Source organism: Cydia pomonella, chromosome 17 (assembly GCF_033807575.1).
Source record: "Cydia pomonella isolate Wapato2018A chromosome 17, ilCydPomo1, whole genome shotgun sequence".
In the NCBI taxonomy this organism is placed as follows: Eukaryota; Metazoa; Arthropoda; class Insecta; order Lepidoptera; family Tortricidae; genus Cydia; species Cydia pomonella.
The window spans coordinates 12,321,910-12,342,048 of record NC_084719.1 but is presented as its reverse complement, the minus strand read 5'-3'; the positions used below and the strand labels follow the sequence as shown (position 1 = coordinate 12,342,048).

The 20,139-nt window shown below is 36.4% G+C and overlaps 2 protein-coding genes across 2 annotated transcripts in view; one reads left to right on the top strand and one right to left on the bottom strand.

The window, feature by feature from the left end:
• Positions 1 to 1,414: 1,414 nt before the first annotated feature.
• Positions 1,415 to 6,289, top strand: LOC133526930 (pro-resilin). Its single transcript, XM_061863790.1, has 2 exons — positions 1,415 to 1,540; positions 5,249 to 6,289. The coding sequence occupies exons 1-2, from the start codon at positions 1,523 to 1,525 to the stop codon at positions 5,780 to 5,782; spliced, it is 552 nt and encodes a 183-aa protein (XP_061719774.1). The 5' UTR covers positions 1,415 to 1,522; the 3' UTR covers positions 5,783 to 6,289.
• Positions 6,290 to 12,657: 6,368 nt separating this feature from the next.
• Positions 12,658 to 20,139, bottom strand: part of LOC133527140 (chondroitin sulfate synthase 1) — a 49,066-nt gene continuing 41,584 nt past the window's right edge. The window contains exons 5-6 of the mRNA XM_061864028.1: positions 18,857 to 19,058; positions 12,658 to 18,086 (exon numbers count right to left, since the gene is read on the bottom strand). Of these exons, the coding sequence (XP_061720012.1) occupies positions 16,936 to 18,086; positions 18,857 to 19,058 (1,353 nt within the window). The 3' untranslated portion in view covers positions 12,658 to 16,935. The remainder of the gene's footprint in view (positions 18,087 to 18,856; positions 19,059 to 20,139) is intronic.

Sequence of the window (20,139 nt, the reverse complement as noted above, 5' to 3'; positions counted from 1 at the left end):
ATAAAAAACCTGTAAGCAAAATTCTGTCATTATGTTTGTTTTCTTTTTTTTTCTTTTTTCTTTTTTGTGTTTGTTAAATATTATTTCATGGGTTTAAAGGGGAACAAAAATTTCATTATTTTTGCGCTATGACGCACGGCTTAGGAGATACAGTCCCATAAAGTTTTTTTTTTCAGTCATGCAGAAGTCTTTATAGGGCTGTATCTCCTAAACCGTGCGTCGTAGCTTAAAAATAATCAAATTTTCGTTCCTCTTTTAATACCCTAAAAGTAATAATAACAGTCATCAATCATCATCATCATCCTATTTTTTTTTAATTATTTCATTGCAAGTTTGAGAAAAGCACTATACAAATCATGGCGAGAAACGGGGTTGCGGCCGTCTATATCTACTTGGCCTGCAACCCTCCCTCTCCTCTATAGTAATGTACTATTCTTTTATTTTTAAATAATGTCATGGTTTTATGAGTAGACACACCTAATAAAGTTAGCAAGATAGGCTGCTGTTCCAATCGGCCAAGCTTAACTTCGAAATATTTTTGCGGCCTTCGAAGAGTAACATATTATTGGCGGTGAGTGTAATCTAACTAACGTAGCATAGCGCCGCCGTTTTGATCCGGTGAAGAACCAGCTAATGTCTTAACTTAAGTATTATTTCAAAACAAAAGAAATTATACAGATACACCTTTTGTTATCTGTCATGGGAATTTCCGAAAATTTCGTTATTTACGTTAAAATTCTGCTACAAAACCTATTTACAAATTTCAATGTTTTAATATTTTAGGACTGAATTTATGTTAACCCTACGCTTATAACTCTTTGGCACAGTCTGAGACCAGCCCGCATGATTGTTGGTTTTGTCCAAGTTGATTGCCGTGAATATTGATTTCCATATTACGTGGTGAAAATGCGTAACTTCTCAGCGCTGCAAAAACAATTATAATATTCAATATAGCTTTACCTATACTGATATTATTAATATTTTCTTAAAAAGATATATATTAAATAGATTATAGAGGCAGTTTAGATCTTTTCGATCAGATGCAGGAAAACATATAATATTAAATATATACATCGCGAAGACATAAGTAGATAAATTAATTCATCTGAAATGGATGTTAGTGTAATTTTTGTCAATAAAATGTCAAAATTAATCAAATAAAATGGGCAATTAAGATGTTAAAAAACATGCTAATCGTGCGTGCGTAGCGCTCTGTACGTAAACATAGTTTGTTGGCACATCAATATTTATTCTAACCATCATTAAACCCGCAAATTACTCAACTGGTAATGTTCGTGACCTCCCACCTATCAGTCTTCTAAATTCGAAAAAAAATCGCATAACGCCCTCCAATTAAAAAACTTCCTCGTCCGAGTCTATGGTAGCATCTCCCTTTCTTGCACAACTACCATACCTATCCTTTCTCCGCCCCACCGCGGCCATTTAGCTATATAGTACCTGATACCATCCAAGAACATCACACTACTTCACTAGTAACCGAAGTGACCCATCACTAAGCATCATGAAAGCCTTCGTAGCGGTAAGTCCAGTGCAGTGCCCGTGCCAAGTGATTTAAAAAAAGAACTAAAAAGTGACAAGTGATTGTGACGTTCCGAAATCAAGTTTGACAGTGCATCGGTATTTTAAATTTGGAATCCGATTTAATCGATGATTATTGAAACGTGTTTTGGTTCACAGGTGTGATTTAATTTTTTTGGACTATTTTTATGCACTGAAGTTGATTTCAGAACTTTTTAGTTTGAGTTTAATGACCGACATTCTTACGTTACGATTAAACGAATATCTTACTACTTTATCAACACGGTATATAAGTTAATCCTATCTATTTCAAAATGATGAATAACTTCAGGAAATTTCAGTATTTTAAAACAGCAAGTGTAAGCAATTAGTTTAATCATCTTGACAATGTGTTGGCGTTACTTTAACAATTTTGTTTGAAGCAGTAAAATAATGAGTAATGTTGTATCTCTATTCAAATTGAGTTCACACCATACATCGTTAGTCAACTGTTTTGTCCCATCGCTCAGTACACGCCACACAATACATCATTACCTAACGATAATTGTCTATGGTTTTGGTAATGATGTTCTCTACATACTGCCTACTCTAAAACGTATCGATTATATCTTTCCAGCAGGTCAAAAGTTCAATTGCTTCTAGACATTATTTATGAAGGTAATTTTAATGGCCCTAAAGTTAGCACGTATGTGAAAATAGCGATATTTTATAGGCTCTAACAACATTTTATTAGAAGGTAATCAATTAAGGCTGTAAAAGACGAGATACTAAGGTACAAGCTAACTTTCCGAAACATTAAACTGACAGAAAGTTTGTTGTTCTTCGGAAAATATTATGTCTTTGAAACATTAGTAATGTGATAAATGGATAAAGTACTCATAGGTATATATAAATAAATACATCCATATGAACCGTTTACAGTGTTCATTATGTCACCATTGTGATGTTTTGAAGTACATTTATTAGAATTTGATTTTTTTTTATCAATGGTTTTCAGAACATTATACAATAGTAACGAAATTGAATATATCACTATACGACACATAATGTACCTAGATATCAGTCGTTATTAAAAAAAGAGAATAAGTTTTGTTTTTATTCCAACATTAAATAATGGGACCATCTAGCAGTAACAAAATAAGAAGCATTATCTGAGTACGCATTCGATATCAAGTCAGTACATTCGTTGGATATTTAAGAATAAGGGTTCAGTTTGGCAATAATCCTTCAGTTCCCGCACCGTTCACTGACGCCGTAAACTACGCCAATTATATTCTATTGCACAAGTGCGTGTCTTTACTTGAGCAAGCCTAGCCTGCGGGTCAGAGGTTACGCATATTTAAAACTTACAAACTCTAGTAAAAGTAATTAAACTTCTATGTAACGTTCAAGTAATTGACCATGCGTTGCGAAAGACTTTTTAATAGGATGTTAAGTCAAGAATTCTTAAATAAAACTTAAAACTTAGATTTTTCTAGTAACAAAATGGTATCATATAATAGATTGAACCGATGTCAAGTCTCCCTTAATCTATTTATACTCGTATATCTTATACAACAAATTCCCTCGCCGCGTCTGTCTGTATGTATGTTCGCGATAAACTCAAAAACTACTAAACGACTTTTCATGTGGTTTACATATATCAATAGTGATTCTTTAGGAAAGTTTAGGTGTATAATTTTATAAGACTTCCCCGTGCTAAGACTAAATTTATGATAAAGTTAATTAGCAATATTAGGTACTTGTTGATGTCTTTCGATGAGCTCATGAGCGTTTAATTTTGTTGTATGAATAAAATGACGTGACGCAGCGTAAACAAATGAAACGTACAGCTCGTCTTATATTGAGTGTTGACTTTACGATGTGCTTACGAGCTATGACACATTACATTAGTTATTTAAGTAAAACAGCATGTAAACAGTACTTACGCATAAACAAGAATAAGCAAATTGATTATAATTTGAGCGACTCAATAATTATGTTTACGAATTTTGACACATTTGTTATTTAAAAAATGTAATTAATATGTACTTAGGCATAATGAAGTATAGGCAAATTGATTAAATAGAAAACTTAAAAAGAGATTAATGTAACGCAGAATTCTTAATTCGCTAAAGATACAAGGACACAATTTTTAAAGTATGTATTATGCATACTTTAACTCTTGCATAACAAACTAGGTATTCATCAAATTCCAAACACGAAAGTTCGCTGGTTTAATTCAGAAATCGAACACCGTTTGAATATTAAATTTAAAATCGGTTGAGCGAAATTTTAACAAAAACGATTTTTTATTTTTTATTCCGATTCTTTTAGAAAAGTTAGACTGACTTGGGACCTTAATTAATCAAGTTCACCAAATTTTTAATGAAGTTTTATGCAATTTAAAACTTTTATTCGAAAGTTTGTGATTTTAGGTTACGTATTTAGAATCGATTGCCATGAAATTTTATATAGATAATGTCATATGCATAGTAACTTTCCTTAATGAGTAATTTCTACAATAATAGGTATTGGTGTAAGCCCAAGAAAAAAACATTTAGTTACTTGCTTTTTAGTAATAATATTTTATTTTATATATCCGGGCTGTTATTACCGATCACAAAGTTTATTATGAGAAATCTTCCCATTGTCTGTGCCTAATACATAATCATAGCATGATTGAGCGCCATAGACGTCTCGATCGACGAAAGCTCTGTACTTAATGACACTAGCGTGACTTCCGCCACGGAAGCCTTGCATAACCTAAAGTGCATCATAAGTCCATAGAGTATAGAATTAAAAAAAAAAGTATGTCACTTGAACACATTTAACGATTGGGAAAGACATAATGTTAGACACGTAAATTATTCGTGGATTTTAAAATATTATTTTACCTAAAAAAAATTTTCAGTTGTGTTCTAAGACTTTTTGATTGACTTAATATGAATACAGAATAAAGTTCATTTATTTGTATAGCTTATATTTTTTTAGTGTTTATGAGGGCAAAGATCATCTAGAGCGTCTAACATTTAAACTGAATGCAGCCGTGATGCAACTGAGACACTATATCACCTCAACTCTGACCTTTCTTGTGAACTTTCACTGCCGTTTCCAATGTTGTTTCATCTCGTATTAGACAAAATTTTATCGTTTTTAAGAAAACAAACCATTAAATTTAGCAATAAAATTATAATTGAATAATTACGCTTGCATGTAAGAGCAACGAGTGTTACGTGCGTGACGTGAGGAAAGTAAAATTGTTAAGAATGGCGACATGCTGCCTAACCTTATGCCACTTGACCCAATGCTCGTGAGAACTTAACAAATTTCACTTTCAACTTCACTTGAATATCTTAAAAAACAACTGAAGTCCGTTGGTCAGAGATTATGCAACGGTAGCCCACGTATTTGCATATTATACGGTTTATAGTAGCGGAGACTTACTTAGCAAATAAAATGCTCAGAATTGGAAAGCAAGACAATGCACGTTTCACATAATTTACATTTGCAAGTGGTTGGGTCATAAAGCAATTTAAAAGTGGCATTAGCGTTTGAATTATCATATTTGAATAGGTATAGTATAGTCTCCACTTAGTAACAGTTGACAGTACCCGATAGGTACCATTGACGAAGCGATTTCAATTTCTTTGTCGCGATTGTTATCAGATTTAAACTTGATTTTATATTGATAGTATTTATAGTGTCTAACTAGTTTCATTGTTTGCAGTGCATAGCCCTCGCGTTGGTAGCGGCCGTCCGTGCCGAGGCCCCCTTGTCTGGTGGCGGCTACAACTACAACCGCCCGTCCGGTGGTGGATTCAGCGGCGGCTTCAGCGGTGGCCTGAGCGGTGGCGGCGGGTACCGCGCCGTCTCCTCCGGCTACCAGACCTCCGAGGGCCAGAACGTTGACCAGCAACTCCTCGAGCAAGTGCGCCAAATCCTCCTGAAGGAAGAGTCCTCCGCTTCCTCCGGCAGTATCAGCGGTGGTTTCGGCGGAAGCGCTCCTTCTTCCTCTTACGGCGCTCCCTCGTCCTCCTACGGTGCCCCTTCATCGTCCTATGGAGCCCCGTCCTCCAGCTACGGAGTGCCCTCTTCCGGTGGCCGCGTCGTTGGTATCAATCTTGAGGGAGTCCGTCAAGCCATCCAGGTCGCGCAATTCGAGCAGTCCGGTGGCTCTTCCGGTGGATACCCATCTGGCCCATCCTCCTCCTACGGAGCTCCCGCCCGCGCCCCCTCCGGCAGCTACGGTGCCCCCTACTAAGTCTCTAACAAGATTCCGAACGCAAAATATCGACTGGACCCTCCCGTGATCGGATTTTACCAACTAACAACCGTTACTTCTAGTCCATGCGTAGGTCCTCGATAGCCACTGAACGTTCGGATATTGTTTTATTCGGGCGACTTCGTAAGATCTCTGGAGCGGCCGAATGTTTAATCAATTTGGTCGGCAGTCACGTACAATGTAGGTGATGCCGGCGCCCACCAGGCTCTTGTCTCACCAAATCCAACACTTGCGACTATGCACGCGAACGGGTTGCAACTTCCCAGCGGCCGGCCAGTCGTCATTGGCCCTCGTCCTGGTTATACTGAGAGCATACTGCGGCTCTCAGCGACTGGGCCGTGTGCCAAAACGCGCGAAGTGGCCGGCCGTTGGGCTCAACATTTGTATAAAGTTTATTATAAGTATAGCTTAATATTTTTATAGTTTAAGATTTATTATGTTTTTATTTTTATTTACAAAAAATAAATACATTTCGACACCGTATAACATAGTTTTTTTAGCGCAACTGTCATCTAGCTCTAAAGTTTATTAGAGAACGGTAATAAAAAAATCGTATTTACATTATGTAAAATGTATAAATGCTGTTCTTCACCGACCTTGGAATACAAATCGAAGCAGTGACGCAACTCTCACTATAAGCCGATAATTGTAATTCTATTCGGGGATTGTTTACACCTATTCAATTTATATTCAATCCGTAACTTTACAGACTGAATGAAGATGCAAGGTGTAGAATTAGACCGTTGCATCACCGTAAATGGCGAATGCAAGGCCGGACCACCATCGGAGTGCAATAGTGCACATAGGTCCATGCAACGATACTCGCAATGGTACTCACCTAAATAAATAGTTAAATATAAATATCTTTTAAGTTTTACTACTAAGCAATATGCGTAATGGATGAGGTTAAAACGTATAATTTTTTCTATGTGACCATTAGAAACTAACGATCACTCAAGCTTCTAATGCGTAAGCTGATACCATCGTAAATAGTAGTAAATTAACATTTAAGAGTAAGTACTTCAGTTAATACGAAGGTGAGGTCTAACATCAAGGGATTTGTCAGACACCCTTAGGCTACATATCTCGCCGAGTCGATTACGTATACACAACATGCTTAAGCAATATCGTACGCTCTTTAAAATCGACCACAATATAGCACTTTATTTTTAAATTGTTACTTAACATAGCAGAATGTTGTTCTCATCGCTTCCCGACCACAGACGAGCGTTTGTCGCTAAAGCAATATAAACATCATTTATAAGATAGGTAGATGTAAAAGATTACATTGATATCGATTCACGCGAAGCAAACATTCTGTAAGCGGTGAGATTATAGAGCTTTATTCACATGCGGAAAATATCGCGTGGATCACGCGTGATCTCAACATAAGATAGTATACAATGGAAGAAGGGACTTAAATACATCAGTCGCTTGCGCTGAGATGTCATTAAATAAGTATAGAACCAACAGTCATAATGATTTAAGCGCCTGTCGCACAAAGGTCACTTTTCCTTGAGAAAGACGTATTCAAAGTTAATATCTTTTTACATCTTCAACGGTGGGAGACAGCGATTATGAAAGCAGTCCCACGTCTAATCTGCGATCGCATGATATCGTGTTATGTAATGTTGCATCATGTCGAACAATGGTCAGCGTCTGTCAATTCGGTACATCTATGATTAATATTATTGCACTGTTTTGTTTGGTTGAAAAATAGTTATAGATCGTGTCATTCACGATGAAACGTGCCTTCACTTGTAATGTCATGTTATTAAAGGTTAGATTTGACAAATCTGCGCGTCATCAAGGATAACACGAACTATAAATAAGAGAAACTCTGCTATATTTAATATTACTCCCCCAGCCAAAAATTGAACATTGAAACATAAAGACATCAATGAGCGTTTGGCTTTTTGCACTTCGTTTCGCCTGAACTCTGGGTGCGTAGAAAAGATGCCAATCGTTAACGCTCTGTAGCGAACGAAACACAACTGTCTCTGTCACACTATTACAGAAGAGTGATAGATAGAGATCACTACGCTACGCTACGGAGAGATCGAATTAGTTTTAAATAATTAACTTTAATTATCTAATGAAAATGAATGTATGCTTAGATATAATTTGTGATTGGATTTTAACTACAATATAAATTTGGTTTTTTAAACAAATATACTAAATGTCAATATATGGGGATATGTGAATATAGTAAACCTTATTTTTATATCCTAGATTTAATCACCTAATCTGCTACCCAATCACCAACCAATTTTGAACTAAATCAACAGATTATTTTGAGAAATCAAGCAGTCATTTTAGTAAGTAAAGAAATAACAATTGTGTAAAAACAAGCCTAAGCAGGTGAATAATAATTCACCGATATATATTGGTGATTACCGGTCTTGTTAGGTTTCAGAGAAAGAAAATAGAGGCTCTGTTGCGAATGTCTCATGTCAATATTAGGAAGTCAATTTGAATTTTAGAATGAACATTATAAAGAAAATATGTACGAGTATTACAATTTGTGCATTTTGCCTTAACATATTGATATTTAGATGAGTGTTTAGTAACTTTGGTCACCTAGCAGGATAATGTTATAATGAATAAATTTTGGACAGCTAACAACTAAGCATAAAAACTAGATTTATCAGAAGATATTATAATAGATAGAAATAAGTCAATAAGACTCACCATTCAGCAGCTTTGGCTTTACTTCTTGAACTGATCCATTTCTGTCTCCGTTATTCTGCAAAAATAATTCAGACTCATATATTTTATATTTTATGAATAATACTACTTACCTATGTTACACAATTTGTATATTTTATATAGAATACAATGGAATGGATCGCTACGAACGATTCGCAAAGATGCCAACACAAGACAAGAGTCTACGCATCCAGATATTCAATAGTTAGCTAATTTGTTTAATTAGATATTTCGGTAGACCTGTAGAAAAAGTTTATATATATATATATATACATATACATTGTGCAAGGAGGGGGGGTAAAACTCATTTATACCTAGTTATATAGGTTAAGAATTAGTAACAAAAAAAAGCTATTACTCCCTAAGGAGTTATAGCTTTTTTTACAATCTATAACTCCCACGGGAACAATATAGACCTTTGTCCTTCAGTACACCTGCATGAAATAAGATCTTTTTCGAGCAAGTGTGATGAAATAGTGACATAATCTCTTCGGCCAACACAGGGCGCATTGAAAAACTCATTATTCTATCACGATCTCTTGATTGTATAAATACTACATAACTACAAGATATTGTTGTTAAACATCGCCTGAGGAAGAACCCCCGATGGGTTCGAAACATTATGCCAATATCGACGAATAATTTACGTTAGTTTAAGAGGAAAGGGGACGGCCGTTTCTCCATACAAACGTAGTCCCCTTTTTCCTCTCTGAATATTGACATAATGGGAAATATTTTTAAATAATTTCATGAATATTTAACCATGGCTATGACCCTACGTTTGACTTTTTTCGATATTTTGATTAGCGAAAAACATATTTCATACCTAGGTATTTTGAAATACATCTCTTTAATAATTAAAAATTCAAAAAAAAATCAAACGTAGTGATTAATATACAAACTGAGCTATGAATGATATACAACAAATTGTGTCAAAATATTTCCAATACTGTTAATATCCAGACAGGAAATGAGACTACGTTTGTATGAAAAGGTGATTTCGCGCGAGTCCTAAGCTTTCGTCTTAACCGTTTTTTTAAATATTTTAAGTAGTCAGACGGTTAATTCTGGATCGCATGTCAATTACTAGTATGACCTTACGTAACGTTGCGTGGCGTACAATGGAAATGGCCAACCCCGGTGATTCTGTACACCTATGCTCAATACGATAATTACAGCGAAAGTCAGCTAATGGAGAACAGTTGCTAAACTGTTTGTGGGGAAGTGGGTAAGTAGGTTAAGCTCGAGAAAATATGCAATTTTAATAATACTCGAAGGATTAGACAGTTGTTTTAAATACTTCCGTAATTTTAAATTTAATTTCGACCTACCTCAGGAGCATTATTGAAGACGAAAGTGTCGGGTACGAGACGCAATTTTTGAAATACTTCTCACATTGCCTGTTTGGCATGATATTCATTTGTTAACTTATCTTGAGATTAAGCTGAGCTTTAAATTAAATATATTGTACAAATCTTTGCAGTTTAAATAGTTCAAACATTGCAACAGGAATACGTCCCCTTATTCTTTTAGATGTCTTGTGAAATGCCTCATTTGGAGTTAAAAAATTATATTGAAATAAACAAATACCTATTATAAATTTTTAAATGTACCTAGAACACCGGGCCGACCGGAGAGCCGCAAAGAAGGCAGGCCCATACTCAGATGTTTGGACGGCGTATACCAGGATATCAGGATCTTAGGAGTGACAAGTTGAAGAAGGAAAGCCACGAATAGATCGGACTGGAGCGATTTGCTTGACCAGGCTAAGGCCTACCCGCGGCTGTAGGCCTCAGATGAAGATATTATTAAACGTTAAATTTGTACGTTGTCGGGATAATTAAATGTTTGTTCCTCATAAAAATGCATGGCATACAAATAGCTTATACAGGATGTAAAAAAATAGTGGCGATCCATTTAAGGGCATATTCGCGAATAAAATGTTTTCCGCATCTAAACAATTTTCCTTCTATTTTTTCCTAATCAGAAAACGATATCGAATATATGCCCATAACCGGATCCCCACTATTTTTGCTACCCTGTATATCTTATAACCTTGATTAGGTTATACAAATTGTTCAGAAGTTTCATAACGCATCTTAGTGACGTTACGGACGGCCGATGACCTCCGAAATTTGAAAATCGGCAACGATCGTCCCAGTACTATATAACGTCCGCCGACAGCAGCCAACGGCAATCCTCTAAAATATATTGAGTGACAAAGTTGTACTGTAATTTAATCCTAATTTTTAAAAATAAAACCTTGTACACAAGTCTTCATTGAAGATCCGATAAGGCTACTCTGCTTTATCTATAAAAGGGCTCAACATAAGTTATATTTTTATTCCTGAAATCATTTGGTAAGAGCGTTTGTCGCATGACCCCGGAAGAAAGACGGCTGCTAGAGTGTCGTAGAAAGTCCGTACATATACATACATGTATGTATTCGAGCGGGAGAGACGCACGAGAATACAATACCATGATTCAAATATCATTCTGAACGTTCGAATTGGCCTGTCTAATAGTATAAATAGATGTAATAAATGGTTCTCCCAGGCGCTACATTGTATGCGACTTTTTTAATCGTAAACATAAATTCCATTACACGGCAATAATTAGGTAAGTATTATTTAAACGACGACTTTAACTTTCTCATCAAAGTTACACATAGTTTATTATACAAATTTAATTACTCATTTTTACTTACCTTTCTACTACAATGACTCAATTATATCTGAATATTCACAAGGTATTTTACGAAACAGAGGAAAACCTAGGAAACGGTGGATGGATTGTGTGAGAGATGACATGAAACGAACGCGAGTGAACGATGAGATGACGGGTGACAGAAAGATATGGAAGGAAAAGACATGCTGCGCCGACCCCAAATGAATGGGATAAGGGCAAGCGAATGATGATGATTCACAAGGTATTTTACGCTTTTTAGAATACCTTATAAGGTCTAGTAAAAGTTTGGTGGTTTTCGAGATAATCGAAGTTTTCTGTATTTTTAATATAGCCAGTTTGTCGTTTAGGCGTTTGTCACTCCGCGCCGCCGCTAACTATTCAATATCTGCACCAAATCTGGTGTCGTATAGAAATATGTCAAATATGTCTAAATAATAATAAAAATAAAATTCATTTATTTGGGACAATAAAGAACCTTGGTTTTGGTTATGGAGTGAACCTTCTGTACGTACGTAGCACTATTATTTATTCGTAGCCATATGTATGATTGTTTAAAGATGGAAATAGCATTTTAGAATCAGTATTAGATAAACTATTAAATTAAGAAAGTTAGTCAAACTTGTTTAACATAACTTATTAATATTATACTAAAAAATACAGCAAAGTTTGATTATTATATCAAATAAATCAGGATTCGAACCGCTGAAGTCCCTAGAGAACATTGTCAAGACTACTAATTAATTTTTGGCAACCGTATTGTTATCTAAAAATTCAAAAACTGCTCTCTGAACCTATCGGCCCCAAGCACGCCTCTCAAAGGTCCAGGACTTCATTGTTCTGAACAATCAAAGAATCGTTGTAATAAGCTGCGATTTAATTTTTAGGTTTCAGGGATTGGCGCAGTGTGTGGCGTTTGCGCACGAAACCTGAGACAATGCAGCGGAAGGATTCGCGTCACTTCGTGCACTAAACGCTAGAAAGTAAGGGGCAAAAAGGATTCTTCTACGATACCTGGGATGTGCGGTATTGATATATAAACACATGTGAAAATGGTCATCAAAACGGCTGCGAGGCAGGTCATGTGGAGTACACAACTTGCCTCGCAGCACATCACAGTAGGTACAGGAGCACCTCTATGGGTGACTGCGATTTGTGGTATATACTCCAGCTTGCAACCTCTTGTGTGTGAATGATAAGGATCCCGAAAGAATTTTAGCCATCTATATTTTTTTTTAAAATTGGAACGATTCTTTCTGCTCTGTTAAGTGACGTAACTCTTACAACGTATATAATATACTTATGTAGTAAGTACTCATAGCAGATATAGATCGTGTCATTCACGAAGACGCGTGCCTTGATTCGTAGGTACTCGTATTGTCATGTTATTAAAGGTTAGATTTGACAAATCTGCACGTCATCGTGGATGACACGAACTATAAAGAATGAAAACAGTGCTGTAGACAAAAATAATATTTAATTTCGTACTTTCAATCACTTTCAAATCACATTGCCGTTTCCATTCAATAAAAATATTAATATCAACACAAAAATATAACGGGTCGCGTTCAATTCTAATATTTACCTACTTACGACTAACGATTGGCACTTCACATGTGAGCACATGACATTTACAGCTTATTTACAAAACATGTCGTTTCAAGAAAAAGGACCTTAGTCAGATTAACATGCGTTAAGAGACCCCAGCAAGCTCGGTTCTCCATACAAACTTAGTTACGCTCTCATTTTAAAGTGACTAGCTAGATTGCCCTGAAACTTTGTACTTACAATAGGATATGGTATATCTAGCTGGCTGTAACTAGTTTATGTAGCCTCAGATAGACACCCGCCTGTCATCGGTCCGAATTACTATGAGCGGCTACCTGCAGAAATAAAGACAGAAACATCTGATACAACATTCAAGCGTCTATTGAGAAACTTTTGCTTATTTTGCCCTACAGGGCAAGCAAAGTATGTGCAAAGTTTCATTACAATCAAACACGTAGTTTAAAAATGAGAACGAAACTCTGTTTCTATGGGAAGGTAAAATGCGGCCAGACCAATCGTACCTATCGTGTGCGGCGCGCCATCATGAACCTTATTGAAATACACGAAAGTTGATATTGGGTTGTAGCCGTGCGCGTCAGTTGACGTTTTTGGTCATTGACATACCTTTATCTAAGGACGGGCCTTACGGGTACTAAGAATGGCGCTAGTTCAGTGGTGTCACTCACGAATTCGAGCCAGTCTAACGTAACTAGCTGCGATCAATCGCGCGTGATGCAAACTTATCAACCAATCGCGTTGTGGCGTTAGACTGCATGATTGGCTCAAATTCGTGTGCGTAGACACCGCTGTACTGGCCCCATTCTTATTGCCCGTAAGACCCGCCCGTCAATGTTTTTGGTGGTCAAAGAGTTAACCGTTGATCCAGTAAAAATACTTAAAAAATACTTAAAAGTACTTATTGTACCTAATTTATGATACAAGCCCCAATCATCGTAAAGTCCTTTAACCCGAGGATTCTCAAAAATAGCTTACCTACAATAATTTATTATTATGACAAATGGGACGTTTCGACACTGAAAAGTGACCAGTGAGCGAAACAGAAACGTTAGTTTTTTACGTTATACCACAGATCTGCGTGCCTAGCCAACGTCCCAGTCGTTTACGTTCCGTTGCAAACGAAACGCAATTGTCTCTGTCGCACTAATATGGAAGAGTGATAGAGAGAGATGACTACGCTACGGAGTATAAATGATTAGCACTTTGGCTAGGCACCCAGTACTTACACAAAGTATAAAGGTTAGCGTCCACCGTAGCTGAACGAAGTTTCGAAGCAGTGCGATAGTGAAGACGTCTGTATTATGTACTGCAGGGATTATTGCGAACTTCAAAAGTGCAGATAATCCATTCGTAAGAATTTGCATCCGAAAAATGTCCGAAAGCCCCTCGGATTTTTCCTTGTGCTTTGCTCCGCTATGGTACTTCGCTTAGGTGAATGCTTACCCTTATATGGAGTAGATACGTGAATCTCAAACAAAAACACCAATGTTACCTATCATTATTTATTGTCAATTTGCATCTAACGTTAATTAAATAAATAAATAATAAGAAGTAATTAGCAACAAGTTTTTATTGAAAATAACGTATCTACTATAACGTTTGTGATCTGTTGTGACAATATTATGGTAAATTTAATTAAAAAATATAGTTCTACAATGAATTTGGCCCAAACTTACAGAGAAAGTTGTGACTACTCAGTATAACTGTAGTAAATCTGCAAAAACAGTAAAATGGCGACATGTAAAAGTTAAAATTGCGCAGGTAAAAGTTGTTGAATAAAGTGTACGTATCTACAAATGCTCAAGAATGTTCTGAAGTTTTATAATAAGTAATTATTGCCTTAAAGCGATAGCTTGTATGGAATATATCTTTCGTTCACAACCAGGGTAGGATATATACCTAGAGTATATTAAATTCAAGTAAAACAAAATGAAAAGTTAAAATAGGTATAAATAAAATTCCATAAAGGAGTCTCAAAAAGCCAATGGTTCAGAATTATACTGTAATGTAATGTATCTTTAGGTATTTAAATAAAAGTAAACAAAATCTAACTTCAAATGGCTCCCTAAGCCTGTTGAGGGTAGATGAAAACATTACATGATCAAATAATGTAGCTTAGAGTCAGGTCGGTCAGTGACAGATCCAGGCGGTTTTGTATTTGGTTGGTTAACCAATAAATGTTATAACTACCCGAAAATGTACAAGTTGTTTGTTTACATTTACTTAAATACCTAAAGATACAGAGTTAAGAGCATCGTCACCATTGGTTGTATAACCTCATTAGGTAATTTCGTTTGCTAAAATGAAATAATAAATCAAATACGCTTAATAAAGTTTAAATTTAAGAGCATCACCAGGTATGATCTAATATATTCCACCTTACTGAATTTTAAAACTAAAATTTATTTTACAGTTCTTATAACTACCTATTGTCATATTTAAGGCAGTAATGTTATATTGTTTGTTCTAAGAAGTTATTGATAGTATTCATCCACTTATAATAAAGTACGGTAGTATCGTAGTGAGAATTTAATATTTATTTGTCTAACTATAGGAACAATTATACCTAAGTGAATTTGACGCTGTTAATACATTCACTGCCAGACAAAAAATTAAACAGTAGTCCATAAATCATGCAATATCTATAAACACCCACTAGGCATGTTGACGATGCCACACAACGATCAACACAGCAGCAGTGTACACCGAGCGCCCTGGGCGGGCGCTAGGGTTGAGCTAAGTTTCATTGTCAATAATCCTGTTACTTTTATACTTTTATTGTTACCCCCTTATTCATAAATGTCTACTAAAGTTGACAAGCCGCTAATAATCGTTTGTCCCTTTCCGACGTATTGGTATGATGGAAAGGGACAAACGATTATTAGCGGCTTGCTAACTTTAGTAGACGTTTATGAATAAGGGGCTGTTCTTAGTCTCGCCACTACATGATCCATTTACAAAAGAATTTTAATATAAGAATAACTAAGGTTTAAAAATAGATAATTTTGAAATCGCGCTATTGGAAGCGGCACCAAATAGTTTTCGAAATACCATTAGGTTGAAAGACATACAATATGAATGGATTTCGTAATTTATGACATGTCAAACATATTAATGCATGTCTAAATAATATAATAATTAAAACTTATTTGCTGGTTAACCCTGCTAGTCGTGGCGATGTGTGCCCTCTGTGTGTGTGTGCGTGTGTGGCTCTTTGGCGTAGCCTGTTAATTATCTATGGTTATGTATAGAAACAACCCGCCTCGTAGGTTGTCTGGCATCTGAACAAAAGTTACCAGCGGCCACTAGGCGGGTTCCGGGCAGTAAATGTGTTAATGGAAAAGTGGTTTTTCCATGTTGCTTAGTTTCTTTGATTGAAGGTGAATTCTTATTGTAAGGCTGCGTTAGCACCAGATATATGTACGTGGATACGTAGCGAGAGAAATGTTTGTTAATAACCAATGGTATATCGTCCACTATAAGCTGCGCTAAGCGAGGCTAGGTAAATTATCTGTCTATTGGTTCTTAAAAAATACATCCCTCGTTATACATCCTCGCACATCGCTGGTGAAAATGCAGCCGTGGTAAAATGTATTTTTTTGGAAAGACTACTTTTCCACTAACTTTAATAATTAAATGCTTTGAATTGTTTACGTATGTTCATGGTTATACCGTTTTGACCAAAATATTTAAATAGCGAATTATGCTTATTAGCTATATTATAATGAACAAATTACTAAAGTCGAGTTTTATATGATCTGACTTCAGACTAGGAATCTTTTAGTAAAATTAAAAGCCAGCTTTTCTAAATAACTAAAATAAAAATTGTTCATTACGATAAAAGAAAACTACGCGATGTCATGTAGCATTCCATAAAAGCATCAAACTTTTAATACTTGTGCGACATTTCTCGAAAAAATGTCCAGTTGTTTTATATCTATTTACATTGTTTTCTGAAATGGAATTCTTACCAAACGAATGTCAAATAAAAATACAAAAAATATAATTCAATAAAACTGACTAAAAAGTATAATATACGTTTGACTTTCGTTATAGTTATACCAAATGCAGATTGAGTAGACGTAATTTTAATTACATTTACAAAAATTACATACAACCCCTTCACAAAAGGGGATTCTTAGTTATAAAATAATCTAAACTTGAACCCTGTACTAGCTAGCACCTTTCTCCGCGTCTGGCCACAGCACATCCGGGTGGTTCAACATGTAATATGTCATGTGCTTGTCATTACCATGAGTCGAAGCCTTCGTCCCTAGGCACATCAAAAACTGACTCTTCTCCAAATTCTTATCACAGTCTACCGAGTGGAAGATATGCACCAAACTGTCATCAGGACCTCGATACACAGTCAAATTTGACTTGATCATAGTCTCAAATAATTGAACGTCTTCCAACCCCCAACCCTTAATGGTCAGGTCGAACCCGCCCACCCTTTCAAAGTCCCTCTTAAATATACTTAGTATACCAAAACCGTATTGCCTAAAGTACCCATAGTCGTCATGTATCTCTTTACTGTACTTCAAATTAGTGAGTTCTCGCTCCGATTTAGCACCACTTTCGGAACTGTCCACGTATTTACCTAAATCACTATTTATAACGAACGTTTCACCTTTGAATTTGTTATAGTCCTCTCCATTAACAACGTCTGGATCGTATTCGCTGAACACTATAGGGAAGTACACTTGATTGTATTTGATTGTGTTTATCCTTATCCGCCTAAGACTTTCAAAATTGAACATTACGTCGACGTCTATAAAGAAAACTAAGTCGTCGTCTAAGCACTGCTTCAGTCCTTCGGTGAGCGCGGCGCCTCTTGAAAATGTCGTCGATCCCATTCGGACGACTTTTATCTCTTTCCCGTATAAATCTTTATAATAGGTTATTAGGGATTCCGTATTTCCGTAGTCCAACGGATTCTTACTGTCTAAATATAGTACGACTATTAACGTCACAGCCTCGTCGGTTTTTAGGACAATATCTTCATAATTTTTCATGAAACGTCCGAAGATTTCTTGCCTGCCCATAAGAGGCAGTATAAAATTGATTATTCTATTATACACAGGATACTCTTCTATATCAGCGTCACTCCATTTGAGAACTTTAGGTAGATTTTGAAGCTTCATTAGTCCGGTTTCGAGGGCTTCTTTGACCCCCAATTTCCCGAAGTCGAGGAAGCTATTCTGTTGCTGACTAGACTCGTCAAAGTCGTAGTCCAAGGGGTCCTTTGTATCGGCATTGTCCGACAACTCAGGGTCCTCGCTCGGTGCTGGCTCTCCCATTGGAAGTTCTCTTATCTCCATCCCTGAAAATATAAATCATTTAATCAATTTCATGTTCATTACCGCCGCTTCCTGCAACCGGCGCTGTTGACGGTTTAGAATAACTCGTGAAGGACATTAAGTATCATAATTTGCCCTTTCCTAGGAACTCAACTGTCTGGTGCACTTATTCGACATTATACGAGTAATTATAGTGAAATTTGATGTAAGTGTTATAAGAATTCCATAACAACTTTACGACGACCATCACTTGTACAACTGTAACTCATCGAGACCATCAACTATTAGAATGAATTATTAGAATCAATTACTAAACTATCTCATCAGGAACGGTCATCTACTTCTGACTGCAGCGATCACCTTGCGTCCTCGATACCTCCAGTACGGGAGCAGCAGGTCCAGAATATGAGCAGCATCGTGCATTGGATCCAATCTCGTGTAACCGTATTTTTAAAAGCTTATAATAAAATCATAATTAAACATTTCTTACCAGTAAACATCTGCTGCAGATATACAAGTAAACAATAACATGCCTACTGACTGCAGCAGTCATTTTGATTCCTCGATACCTCCGGTACGGAGCAACCAGGTCGAAGATATGATCAGCACCGTGCAGCGGATACAATCTCGCGTATACTTAACCGTATAAGCTTTTAAAATAATTACTAAATAGTTCTACCACAGTAAACGTTTGCTGCGGACCGCAGCGGTATTCTTGCGTCCTCGATACCTCCAATACCAAAGCAGTAGGTCCAGGAAATGATCAGCATCGTGCAGTGGATAAATTTCTTACCAGTAAACGTCTGCTGCAGATAAGCATGCCTCCTGACTGCAGCAGTCATCTTGCGTCCTCGGTACCTCCGGTATCGAAGCAACAGGTCCAGGATATGATCAGCTCCGTGCAGTGGATCCAATCTCGTGTAGCCGTATAGAAGCTCATTGAAGTCGATTACTCGACCGCGCTGTCTTGATGGCGCATTAATTATTTCCATGACCTGGAATTAAATAGGAATAATATAATCATTTTTGGTGCAAAAGCAAGAAAAGTAGTATAAGTCAATTGTATATGATATTGATCTTAATACCGATCTACGTTATCTAATTTTACTTCCTAAACTACAGTTCCTCTGACAGCCCCAATACTATTCGTCGGCTAGTGGACAAGCTTAATTGTTTTTCTTTGACTTTAACTTTTCGACTAAGTAGAATTTGCATTGGATCGCACTAAGCAAGGTAAGCCTATATGGCATTTGCTCAGACAAAGTGTGTAAACGTCATCATAAACTTTATTTGTCTATGTAATTATGATATAATAATACTCTACACGTTGTTCTGTCAAAGTCGGTGAAGAGTTAGTTTAGACGAACTACAGTCGGCAAGATCCTCAGACTGGGTGATATTATCTCTGCGTTGATGCTCGCCAGTAGGGGATACTTTGTGGCGATTTATTTGTGACATATTAAACCTCTATATCACTCGCCTTGTTAACCGCCGTGCGCTGGCCAGCTGACGAAAAAAAAAATCTTGCGCGGGGTGCAGTCTGCCATAAAAAACAAATGTGAATAATCTACCACAGATTTGTGAACATTTATATAATTTCTATAAAATTATTTCCCTCTTGCGATACTGTAAGCATGTGAAACCGATGTTGGTGAACACCAAAATATTTCTTTGAGTTAATCTAACAAGCCTACATTTGTGATGAGGTTGTATTTTCCGAATCACAGTCCTTAGTGTAAGAATCGGACTTTTTCTGTAAAGTCCGGGGAGTACAGAACTAAGCTCTCCGACCGACAGCGCGTGATGGAGCACGCACGTGGTCGGACGCATGACGCGCTTCGAATCCAATTCCATTCTGAATAAAAAGATATACTGTCAGATGAAAATAGTATTTTATACAATAATGACATAATAGAAAGCTTTTCAGTGGAGTACCGTGTTTAAGTAAGGTACGAGATTGAAAAGGTTGATTATATTATTATTGTATACCATACTTATTCTAAGAGCCATCTAAAACAAAACTTTTTTTAAACTATAAAACCTAAATAAATAATGTAAATTGGTATCTCAGTAGAC